This window comes from Aquarana catesbeiana, linkage group LG02 (genome assembly GCF_042186555.1).
Source record: "Aquarana catesbeiana isolate 2022-GZ linkage group LG02, ASM4218655v1, whole genome shotgun sequence".
NCBI lineage: Eukaryota > Metazoa > Chordata > Amphibia > Anura > Ranidae > Aquarana > Aquarana catesbeiana.
In genome coordinates this window covers 551,718,354-551,731,443 of record NC_133325.1, presented here as the reverse complement: position 1 = coordinate 551,731,443, position 13,090 = coordinate 551,718,354, and the positions used below count along the sequence as shown (strand labels likewise).

Below are 13,090 nucleotides of genomic sequence, written 5' to 3'. Positions count from 1 at the left end.
TTAAATGAAAACCTGACACTACCTTCGGTAGAAAATTAGGATGAGGCCGCAATACAACCTTATCCTTATGAATAATCAAATATGGCTCTTTACAGGAAAGATCAGCCAACTCTGATACTCTCTCTGCAGAAGATATGGCAACCAAGAAAACTATTTCCCTCATCAAGAGGATCAAGGGAATATCTTGAATCGGTTAAAAAGGCTGTTTTTGTAAAGCTGACAGGACTAAATTTAAGACCCAAGGGTTCAGGGGTGACTTAACTGGGGGATTAATCCGCATTACCCTCTGGATAAGGTTACGAGCCAGAGAGTGTGAAGCAAGTGGTCGTTGAAAAAACACCGATAAGGCCGATGTGGGTCTCAATAGTCAAACTGTTAAATTTAGCGTTTGTAAGGTAGGATGGAACACCGGACCTTGCGAGAGAAGGTCTGGCCACAGGGGCAGGGTCCAAGGGTCCCCTACCGCCATCCTTATGATCTCTGCAAACCAAGATCTCCTGGGCCACGCTGAGGCCACCAGAATCACCTCCTTTCCCTCTTGCTTGATCATGCGTAGGAGACGCGGAAGCAGCAGAACAGGAGGGAATGCATAGATCAGTGAAAACTGATCCCATGGAAAGGCCAAGGCATCTGTTCCGTATGCCATCGGATCCCTCGTCCTTGACACAAAGTTGTCGATTTTGTTGTTGAACCTGGACGCAAACAGATCCACGTCCGGAACTCCCCATTTTTGGCATATTGACAGATGATGGGGTGAAGGGACCATTCTCCCGGGAACAATTGTTGGCGACTCAAGTAGTCCGCCTTCCAATTCCCCATCCCTGGAATTAAAACTGCTGATAGTCAAGGGATGTTGATTTCTGCCCAAGACAGAATATGATTCACCTCTCTCTGGGCCGCACGACTTCTCGTGCCCCCTTGGTGATTGATATAAGCCACAGCTGTGGCATTGTCGGATTGGATCCTGGCAGGATAATTCTGTAGTCTGAGCGTCCATGCCTTTAGGGCCAGGCGTACTGCCCGAATCTCTAGAATATTGATGAGCAAGGTCAGCTCCGATTTGGACCACATCCCTTGGACAGACGCTTCTTCCAGGACTGCTCCCCAGTCCAAAAGGCTGGCATCTGTTGTTACTACTTTCTAGGTAACCAGTAGAAAGGATTTTTCTTTTTGAAGATTTTTGGATATTAACCACCAATTAAGGCTCTGACGTACTTTGGCGAATAAACGCTTCGGGAAGTCCAGAGTTTGGACCTTCTTGTTCCAAGTTGACAGGATACTGTTTTGCAGCAGTCTTGAATGAAACTGCACATAAGGAACGGCCTCGAAAGAAGCCACCATTTTTCCCAATAAACTCATGCAAAGATTAATAGAAGGATTCTTCTTTGTTTTGACCAACCGAATCAGTTCCTTTAAGGAACCGATTCTTTCCTGGGGCAAAAATACCCTTTTTTGGACCGTATCTATGATCAGCCCCAAGTACTGCAATCTCCTTGATTGTTTTAAGGAGGATTTTTCTAGGTTGAGGATCCAACCTAAAATATTCCAGGTAGCTGACTGCGGTGACCAGACTTTGGTTTAAACAGGCTACCAATTGATCTATCAAGACTAGATCGTCTAAGTAGGCTAGTATCGTTTTACTTTGAGCCCTTAACCTGGCTAAAGGAGGAGCCAAAAACTGGAAATTAAATTTGTAAATTCTCCATAGGAGTTCAAGCGCTATGGAGAATTTACAAATTTTAAAATAAACATGGTTAAATCTGAGCTCTTAAATATAACACTCCAGATAGGAGAGCAGGAGGCAATACAACCTAGGTTCCCTTTAACTTGGCGTAGGAAGGAGTTGGGATATTTGGGCATAAAATTGACATCATCCCCGAATGATCTGTTTAAAGCTAATTATATCCCTTTGCTCAATAAGATTAAGGATCAATTAAATTTGATGAGGTATAGATCTTTATCGTGGATTGACAGGATAAACGCAGTTAAAATGTTTGTACTGCCAATGCTGATCTATACCTTTCAAATGATTCAAATCGCACTCCCCCCTGATTTCTTTAGAAAATTACAATCTATGATATTAAGGTATATTTGGGCACGTAAACGCCCTAGGATAGCGTACGATATTCTGATTAAGGAAAAAAGACGGAGGATTGGGAGCTCCAGATTTTAAAAAATATTATGAAGCAATTTCTATTTCTAGAATTGTAGATTGGTTGCACGGTAAAAAAGAAAAATGTTGGGTGGATTTAGAAAAGATGATATGGATTCCGCCACAATTTCGTGAGTTAGGACACAGCACTAATTTTTGGACGAGGAACACATATAAGATTTGGGATAGGTTAAGTAAGAGATTCCAATGGGACTACAATTCACCACTAATATCACTTATCAACACTAATTATTTCAAACCGGGGAAGGAGGAACACATATTTTACAAGGTGGGCAAAAAAAGATGTAATACAACTGCAGGATGTGATGAGGGGTAACAGACTTTACACTTATGCAGAAATCACGAGGAAATGGGGAAACAAACCACTGGATAAATTGAGGTACGCTCAGATACAGCACTTTACACATTCTCTCCCACAACCACTGAGAGAAAGGGACCAATTTAGAGCAATAGAAAAATTACTAAGCTCCCCCTTAAGGTGGTGTTCCACCGAAAAAAAAAGAAAAAACATTTTGAAAATGTTTTTTTTTAACTCACCTCTAAATGGCTGTTGCTAGGGGGTCCCTCGTAGTCTGCCTCCTTCAGTGCCTGGTGACATCACTTCCCCTCGGCACAGGAAGGGCTCAGCTCTGCCCCCTCCCTCCTGTCAATCATCTGGGATACATTACAGGTCCCAGATGACTGAGCGGCCAATCATGGCGCATGGCGCCGCTCGCACATGCGCAGTGGGTGCCCGGCTGTGAAGCCACAGCTGGGCACCCACAGTTGCAATGCCAGCGCCGCCGAACGAAGGGGGAGACGAGCGGAGCTTCTATCCCCCGCATCACTGGACCCTGGGATAGGTAAGTGTCCGATTATTAAAAGTCAGCAGCTGCAGTATTTGTAGCTGCTGACTTTTAATTTTTTTGTTAAAATGGGAACCACTCTTTAAGTGCAATTGGTAGTATATCTCAAATCTATAAAATACTTAAGGATGAAACAAACAATGGGTTTCCCACTTATCTGGATGAAAATATATTTACTCCTTTACCTAAATGGCAAAAGGGAGTACTTTTCCCACTAGCTTCTGCATGGTGAAAGGAAGTTTATCCTCCGCTGACGTGCGTTCCCGCACTCATGCATTTAGCTGTTTGTGTTAGCAACAATGTGCACAGAACCCTGTATAGCACCTGGTATTTCCAGGCGGTCTCCCATACAGGTACTAACCAGGCCTGACCCTGCTTAGCCCCTGAGATCAGACGAGATCGGGCGCTTTTAGGGTGATGTGGCCGTAGGCATCTCAGCAGTTGTGCCTTTGGCTAGTTTATAAGCAAGCACTTGCATGAGGACCTTGTGGAGGTTCTACAACAGAAACTCACAAAGCAATTATTGCAAACATAAAGCTGCCAGATCCTGGGCCTGCTGAGCAGGATACCTGAACACTTTTTAAACTGGCCTCACAATGATTAAGCAATTACTGTCAGCGCAGGCTGCTCAATCTGCCAGAGAAAAAAGTGTTTTTTTTTTTTTTTAACAGGAATTCCAACATTTTATCCGTTGGATGCCTAAGCATTTGAGCATTGTCTGCAAAACAAAAGCTCTTAATCACAGAGGATATAGCAGCGTTAATTGCTGGTATACTCTACTTAATTTCTTCCACCATAGGATAAAGTGTAAAAAAACTTTTTTAGGAGGAAAAATAATGTTTATCTTGGAGATCCTCTCAGATACAAAAAAGCTTTTCCAACAATAAATGGACAGGAAAAAGGCATGCACAGTTTGAGGAGGCTTTAGCGAACCCAAACACACAGTTAAGGGAGCATAAATGTGGAGCGGACCATTCAGCAAGATATTGCACCATCAATCTTAAGATTGAAACCAGCTGATTCTCCCACATTTGACACCTCAGAAGAGGAGTCATCAGCCTCGCCACGGTCCCCTGAGGGGATTCGTCTTCTCCCGCCCCTAGTTCCTCCTGGGCAATGGAAGAGAACCTGTGCGATTAAAGTCGCTAAACTTTTTTTTTTTTAAAAAACCCATCATGGCTGAGGGAAAAAAGATCTTTTAGTAAAATACACAGAGGCTACAGTGTTGAAAACAGTTGCAAACATTTCATGGCCCCGATGCTCATTCTGACCAGCCACTCCCTCTCAAGGGAGGATGCAATTTGTAGAGATGAGTAGGCTTTCCAGAGCTTGAGGGGGACACTTTTAGCTCTATTTTGGGGGTGTTTTAACCCCCCTTCTGACCTTAGCCCAATGCACAAAGCAGAGGTACGATCAGAAGAAATCGCATCCACTGCTGGAGCAATAGTCCAGCCACTGCTGCTGCTATTAATGCTCAGCCTCGGGCAAATAGTAAATGTGTTAAGCAGGAAATGCCTGTGTCACCAAAACCTCTTTCATGCTCCCTTTAATCTCATGTCTCTGCGACAATTTTGCAGCCAGCACAAATAGAGTTTTTTTTAAAAAACACACTTTTTAAAACACCCGAGTTGGAGGACGCCAACGCTGCGCTAAGCCTCGCCCCCATCTCGCATCGCGCCCAATCCTTTCTCTTTCAAAAAGAGTTTTCCCGCGCAAGCACAGGCCTCTGATCCGACGGGAGGGATGGCGTTGAGGAGACCTGGAAGCCGCCCCGTGTAGGGGCGGTGAAAGAAAATGACATTGCCTATTTGTTTTCAGTTCTCCCTTATACTCAGCCTCATGAAGAGGGGAAGAGTTCAGCCCAGGTGGGGGTGTCTGGAGGAAGCAAAAACCCCCCAAACTTACCGGAGGTCTGCCTGCTGGCTGGAGAAAAAGTTTGCTGCTTCTGTGACACAGCGTGATCTCTGAGCAAAGCATGAGAAGGTACGTGCTCCATACAGCCCCCAGTGGTAACACTTAGGCATTACAACATTTACTTTAAAGGAGACAATTCATAAGAAAATATTAAAAATTTCTTAGAAAAACTCCACTTACCTTTCCCGCCGCAGGGTTTTCTGTGGTAAACAGACACAATCTTCACCCTTCACGGTGGGTTCCGTTAAACCTTCAGGAGATGGGGATCCTCGAGGAAACCCACAATCCTGGACCTGCAATAGCACCACTGGCAGTAAACTTAATGGGTGGCACAGTGCTGTAGTGGGTAGCATTCTCGCCTAGCAGTAAAAAGGGTCGCTGGTTCGAATCCCAACCATGACACTACCTGCCTGGAGTCTGTATGTTCTCCCTGTGCGTGCGTGGGTTTCCTTCGGGTACTCCGGTTTCCTCCCACACTGCAAAGACATGCTGGTAGGTTAATTGGCTTCTGTCTAAATTGGCCCTAGTATATGAATGTGAGTTAGGGACCTTAGATTGTAAGCTCCTTGAGGGTAGGGACAATGTATATGTAAAGTGCTGCGTAAATTGACAGCATTATATAAGTACCTTTTAAATAATAATAATGGCCTTAATACCAAAAAGTACTGGATTCCGGGGTCCAGCTCTCAAAAGAGAAGCATTCACAGGCAAAAACCTAGTTTCTTCGGACACTAGGCCCGGGTACCATTCAATTCGGCTAGAAAGACACCTTGAATAGATCCGTCTGCATAGCTAGCCCCAGCAAGGATTGCTCCAGAGGAGCTCAGCTTAGCACATCTTTACTCCGTGACCAACACCTAGACACTGGCGAAAAAACTGAGGTACTCCCAGTAGTGGGAGGGGTTATATAGGGGGTGCACTTTTTGTCTTAGGGCGTGCCAGTGTCCATCACCTGAAGGTGGCCTATAACCCACATAGTAACTACTATGGCTCTGTGTCCCCTGATGTATGAAAAGAAAAAATGTTTTAAAAGCGCCCCGTCCCGACGAGCTCACACGCAGAAGAGAGCGCATACGCGAGTAGCGCCAGCATATGAAAACTGTGTTCAAACCACACGTGAGGTATCGCCGCGATCGCAGTAATTCTAGCCCTAGACCTCTGTAACTCAAAACATGCAACCTGTAGAATTTTTTTAAACATCGCCTATGGAGATTTTTTGTTTCAATGGTTTTTATTTCAAGTTTTCATATTTTCAATGGTAAAACAGAAGTACAAAATAAGTAAACAGTTTTGTAGTGGTATTTACAACACCACACTTTATGACAAATTTAAACTTTCTATGATATGGTACTGACATTTTGCCATCTGAGGTGTAATTTATATTATTATTGCTACATTCGTGTTTTCCAAGTGGGGTCTGTGTCTAGGCTAAATTAACATTTTTAGATTTCGGCAATATGACCCTCATCATTTTGTCAGCCCAATTAGGGGTAACAAAAGAGGATAGTTCTACCCGAAGAGAGATAGGTTAAGGAAGAAATAAATAGTTAGAGATTTAGAAAGTGACCCTTCCGCACCCCGACTTCCGGCCCCTCTACGTCGATATGGTTCTGGAGTCTCCCATTAAGTACCGGATCCAGGGACTCCATATCTTTTCAAACTGTTGCACTTTATCTTTTAAGGTTGCCGTCATTCATTAGTTAAGCATGATCCAGGAGAGTTTGTGTTTGAGCTGGTCAAATGGCACCACCGCCGATTTCCATGATTTTGCTATTGTAATTTTTGCTGCTGTAAATACAAACACTATAAGACGCCTTTGGAATTTTGAGGTTGATTCTAACAGTGCCTGTCTTGGGGATTTAATCAGGTTTACCTGGGTGAGGGTGTATATAAAATTGTACACCCTGATCCAGTAGCGTCTCACTTTGGGCCACTGCCACCATATGTGGTACATCGTCCCCAGTTGTCCACAGCCAGGAAAACATTGAGGGGGATGCCTCGGGTATGAAGGTCGCCAGTCTTGCTGGGACCATATACCATCTCATTAAGACTTTGAAATTTTTATGTATTTATGATGGATTTTGTGGCCCCCTGGGCTTTTTTGTGCCACTCTTCCAGCTCAATACCCTCCTGGAGGTCAGCCTCCCATCTCTTCATATATTCCAACTTTTCAGTACAATTCGTTAGGACTGTGTATATTTCAGACATATGCCCTTTGATCTTATCGTACTGTGTGCACAAATATTCCATAGGGGTCATCGTAGCTATGTCTGAATTTCTTGATATAGTAGACAAGAAATGCACTGTGTGTATCTAAAGAATTCTGAGATCAGTAGCTGATGTTTGTCCTCTAGTGCCTTTCTCGTTAGGATGCCCCTATGATCACATTTATCTGCTATTCTCAGTAGCCCCTTGTTCGTCCACCATTCAAACATTCTAGGGGTGAGGCCCGGGGTGAAGTACACATTTCCCAATATTGGGGCTAATGGGGTATGTAAGGATTGAAATTTGTGAGATTTAAGTAGTCTGTCCCAAATGCTCAAAGAGATAGAGTGCCGGACATAGAATTGGAGGTCTTTGCTTAGGAGATAACCAAAGAATGAAGGAAATTGGGTATGTCTTACAGGCTTCAGCCTCTATCTGCATCCAAATTGGATGGGGTCGTGAGCTGTGGAATCTGGTAATGTGTGCCAGCTGTGCAGCCTAGTAATACTTTAACAGATCTGGGAAGCCTAGTCCGCCTTTTCTCTTGGGAGCGTATAACGTACGTATGTTCACCCTAGGCCTCTTGTTCCCCCAGATAAACGACCAGAGTTTAGTTTTGAAAGATTTCAGATCTAGATTGGCTAGTGCCACTGGTAGTGTTCTGAAGAGATATAATATTTTCTGGGAGTCCCCGTATGCGGATGTTATAAAGGTGAGACCTATTCTCTAAATCTCCTCCTCCAGTTGCCCCTGTAGTTCTGCTGCCATCGTGGAATTTTGGTTGATTCTGTGCACTGTTTTATCAACTTTCATTTCAATAGTGTCCAGCCTGACTCCAAAGCTCTGTATATCTTGTTTAAAAACATTAGTAATGATGGAGCATGCTTTGGATAGTTCCTGCTGTAACATGGCTGAGAATCTTGCTAGCAGTACTGCATCCCCTGCATAAGGGCTTGTGGAAGTGAGGGGTCTGCTGGGGCTGGGCTAGATTGCTTAAATATGGAGTCAGCCAGATCTGCCATGTTCCTATCCATGGATGAGCCCAGTGATCCTGCCCAGTCTGGGTGTCCCAGGGATGCTCTGGTGGACAGGGACAGAGAGAGGGAGATTCCGCTCCCTGAAGCTCCTCATCTGGGTCTCTGGAGGACTGGGGGAAGGAGAGGACCTTTGGTGCTGCCATAGGAGAGGGGATGAAGTGCAATGGGGAATCTGGCTGCTCAGGGCTCTGGCTGCCTCGTGTGTCCTGCTTGCCCGGCACCATCTCGGGAGAGGGGGTCTTTGCAGAGGGAGGTTGCCGCGGCTGATTTCTCCTTATTGTCTGCTTGTATTGACGCTTCTGGCGTCTCATCTCAGTCCCCGCGGGTTCCGGTACTCTTGTGGATCGGTTTTGGGTCTGTATAATGGGTCCTGCGCTTATGATCGTTGTTTTAGAGCCGACAGTATGCGGAGCTCGGCTACTGCATTACCGTCCCGGCTGCCGCGCACAGGCCTATGGAGATTTTTAAGGGTGAAAGTTTGTTGCCATTCCACGAGCGGGCGCAATTTTAAAACGTGACATGGGTATTAATTTACTTGGCGTAACATTATCTCTCACAATATAAAAATATGACAATGACTTCCATTTTATTCTCTAGGGTGTTAGGGAAAAAAATGTATAATGTTTGGCGGTTCTAAGTAATTTTCTAGCAAAAAAAAAAATGTTTTTAATGTAAACAACTAATCTAAACAAGAAGCAACTAACAACTTAACTAAACAAGAAATCTCAGAAAGAGGCTCGGTCCTTAAGTGGTTAAATGTCAACATTGAGTGTTAAGATTGTTTGTTTCATAGTGAAAGATTTAAACCAATAATTTAAAAATTCTGCCCACATTTGAACCTGGGTGATCTAGAGAATTTCTGCTTCATCTTTTGAAGTGCTGGAAGTGATTTAAAGTGGAAATAAACCTTCCTATCATTTTCAGCCAAGGGAGCTGCCATCTTGGCCCCTGTTTATTCTTCAACTGCCATGGTGATGCACATATGCTAAGTATGACACCAGCCATTGGGTGGATTGACAGTTTGGTTGACAGCACAACCAATATGACTGTTACATTCCCAGCACGTGCCACAAATGTAACTATTTTTTTAAACTGTAAATTGATGGGTTTACTTCTGCTGTAACATCAGGCCTAATTTATAGGAATCTGATCTGCTTTTAGCTTTCACCATGGCTCTTGGTTTGAAAGAAATCCTTTCTTAAATAGAGGAGAAATTGTGACCCTTAGCCCAGGTTCACAGTCGCGCGATCTTGGACATTGCATCTGATTCGCACCCATCAGGTGCGGATCACATACGATGTCTGTGAGATGTGAGTTTAGCTATACAGTTGTATGGCTGAACTCACATTAAATTTGCAGGAAAAAGTGCAGGGACTTTTTTTCCCCCCACACTGAAATCGGATCACATGGGTGTTGGCACTGCGATCTGTGAACCGATCTGGGGGTGTCCTTAACAATGTATTGACATCCGCAGTGGTTCGCAGAAGGCAGTGTGAACTGCTTGCGGGAGAGATTCGATGCAGGAACCGGAGCTGTAATTGCGCTGGTTCCTGCATCGCATCAGTGTGAACCTAGGCTTAAACTGAATATACTTTTACTTCCTAAGGTGATGTCCACCTTTCATGAGACACAGAATGAAGTGCTTCCTTTTTCTTCCAGTCTAACCTAGGAGAGATGTTTCACAATTTGGATAGCAGTACATGCTAATCCGTACTAGAGGAAAAGATTTGCTTCTAAAGTGGGATATGAGTTGCACAATCCCATTTAGATTTATCAGCAATTGCGTAGCACAAAGGCCTACCTGATTGGATATAAATTGAATGGGATTTTTTAGGTAGTTCCTTGCACTAAATAATTAATTATTAGTGATTTGTAAAGGATATTTTACAGTCAAATTGTAATACGTGTCTCCAGCTTAAAGCTGAATTCCAAGAATTCAGCCACTTTGATAAATGTGCAGGCATATTATGAGTTAAGTCCAACAGGTGCATTTCACCTTCTGGACTTATATCTGTTATTTACATCTGACAGGTTTATGGCACTCCCAAATGAGACACTCAGGGCTCTGAGAGGAGAGAAGCGCACACAGCAGCTGTGTCCAGCCCTCGCCTTTGCTGCCAATTCACAGAAGCCTTTTGTATTTTGTGAATGAGTTCACATAACTTTAAAGGCTTCTGTGATTGGGCAGAATAGGAGAAGTGGATACAGCGCTGCATGTACTCTGCACTTGGAGATGCTGAGACCACAGCGTCCAGCATTTGGAGCTCTGGAAGCTATCTGCCTGGAGCACAATAAACCTGTCAGATGTAAATTAGAGCAATAAGTCCACAAGGTCACATTTGCACTTTTGCAAAGTTGCTGAATTCTACAAAAGTTAAGCTTTAAAGCTCAACCCTAGATTATTAAAATATTGTCCAAATAGAAGAGGCATGTGTATTTTTACTTGAATCTTAGTGTACTTTGTGCACTTCTTTGAGATCTGTGCAGTAATTCAGTGTGAAACTTTGGTCTTTATTACAGGAAATTTCTGCACAAAAGCAAACAGGGTGACTTTGGGTGACTTTGCTTGTGTTATATCTGCCCCCTTCCTGTACTTTTCTGCAGGCAGCCTGTAGTGAGTGGGCCTGCCGGGTTCCTCCCACAGCTCTGCTGTCTGCACAGGGATGATGTTGTCATTCATTTTACAAGGTAATAATTGGGTTTGAAAAGGCATTTGATGCAAACAGAGTGGATTTTTATATCCATTGTGATTACTGAGGAATGTATATTTTTGTGTTTTAGTTTTTGTGCCTCAAGTTTACACCCATGAGATTGTTAGGTCTGAGGTCTGTAAAAGCTACAAAGCCATCAATAATCCTCAACCATCAGGTTTAGAGATTCATTCGGCGAAGGTTGTCTCCTTCTTCTGGTTTAAAAAAAGCTTTGGCCTCTTTTGAAAAGATCTGCCAGGGAGATGCATCAGCCTGCTGTTAAGCTATACCACCTGGATGTTTTGTCTAATCAAGATGACTCAAGGTGACAGATCTACCAGCCATTGTGCTTTTTTTTGACCATTAGGCCCCTTACACACTGGGGTGTCGGCGGTAAAGCACTGCTATTTTTAGCGGCGCTTTACCATCGGATTTGCAGGGGTATTCGCCCGCTAGAGGGGTGCTTTTAACCTCTGCTAGCGCCTGAAAAAGTGTTAAAACCACCCACAAAGTGCTTCTGCAGCAGCGCTTTGCCCAGAGGTATAGCACTGCCCCATTCAGCGGTATACACACCGCTCCTTCACCGATCCAAAGATGCTGCTAGCAGGACTTTTTTTACCGTCCTGCCAGCGCACCGCTCCAGTGTGAAAGCCTTCAGGCTTTCACACTGAAGAGACAGGAACAGCTATTTCAGGGCGCTTTGCAAGCGCTATTTTTAGCGCTGTAGCGCCTGCAAAGCGCCCTAGTGTGAAAGGTGTCTAAGAATAGATTTCCGGCTATCTGGATTGGAACAGAGAAGGATTATCCAATGCGGTTAATACAATTTTTTTGAGTTTTCACAACAGCACCCGTATATTCCCAACCTTCTTTTGCTGTAAACTAAGTTTTCTAGCATTTGGCTTCTAGTGTCCCATTTGTTTATTGGAGAACACTGGAGGTTTGGGGAGGTGGGATGGGAGTATTTAACCTCTCTTGTGTTTCCTGTCCCTTCTCAGGTGGGCGGAGGCAATCTCAGTTGGGGCTGTTGTGGAAACTCAAGAAACAGTAGTACTGGTAAGGATTATCCTCATGGGTGTATAACCTGAAAATCTTTTACTTTTCTAATTAAGTGAAGTTTTTTTTTTTTTTTAAATTCATATGTATTCATAATTAGAAACGATCTGTGAATGTTAGGAACTAAGTAATTTTTAGAAAACAGGAAAAAAAAAAAAAAAAAACTTCCACCCCTCAGCAGCATATATTATTTATCCTAATTTTGTCAAACTAGTGTATCCATTCTTCTTCTGCCTATAAAGATGACCACAGGCAGGTTCTAAAGGCAAACAATTCAGGTACTTGGTTTAACACCTCTTCTTCCCCTTCCAATCGGTGCTCCTATGCCACTCCTCTCATTTGTTCTCTGTCCGAACGCTCCTGCTTTAAATTGTAAATAATATCCACCACCTGAGATTACCTTTCACTGATCCAAGCTAACGAAAGTCTGGTTACTAACCAGCCAGGCATTAGTCGTCATGTACCCATACCAACCAATCACAAACTAACTTTGAAAAAAAAAAAAAAACTGTAAAAATCACAGCTGCAGCATAAAGGGATTAATAAACATGGACACCACTGGCACTAATGCAGCACAAAGGGGTTTTATGCTAATGCAACAGTGACCAATGGCAAAACATTAACCCCCTGCATGCTGCATATTACAAATAGCATTATATAATAATTACCCCCCCAGCGTATCAGTGTCCATCAGTGCCTCCTACCAGTGCAGCCTCATCAGTGCACTGTATCAGTGCCCATCAATGCCAACTTATCAGTGCAGCCTCATTAGTGCCTCTTCACCAGTGCCCATTAGTGCAGCTTATCAGTGCAGTCTCATAAGTGCCCATCATTGCCACCTATCAGTGCCCATCATTGCCATATATCAGTGCTGCCTGTCAGTGCCCATCATTGCCACCTGTCAGTGCCCATCAGTGCAGCCTCATCAAACTTTTTTATTTTTCAAAATTTTTGGTCTTTTTTTCATTTTTGTTTTGCAAAAAAATAAAAGAACCCATAGGCAATTAAATACCACTAAAAGAAAGCTCTATTTGTGTGAAAAAAATGATAAAAATGTCATATGGGTATGTGTTGTTACCATGCAATCTTTTACTGTTCTGGATTGATAATTTATATTGTTGTTGAACCAAAATTCTTTGGTAAGAATAAAATACAAAGTATGCATTGAAAAGT

General features: G+C 43.4%; 1 protein-coding gene across 3 annotated transcripts in view; it reads left to right on the top strand.

The window, feature by feature from the left end:
* Nucleotides 1-13,090, top strand: part of USP49 (ubiquitin specific peptidase 49) — a 200,624-nt gene that overhangs the window by 176,771 nt on the left and 10,763 nt on the right. The window contains exon 7 of one of the 3 annotated variants that reach the window (XM_073615938.1): nucleotides 11,860-11,917. The exons of the other annotated variants lie outside the window; for them this stretch is intronic. Within the exon in view, the coding sequence (XP_073472039.1) occupies nucleotides 11,860-11,917 (58 nt within the window). The remainder of the gene's footprint in view (nucleotides 1-11,859; nucleotides 11,918-13,090) is intronic. 3 annotated transcript variants of the gene reach the window in all.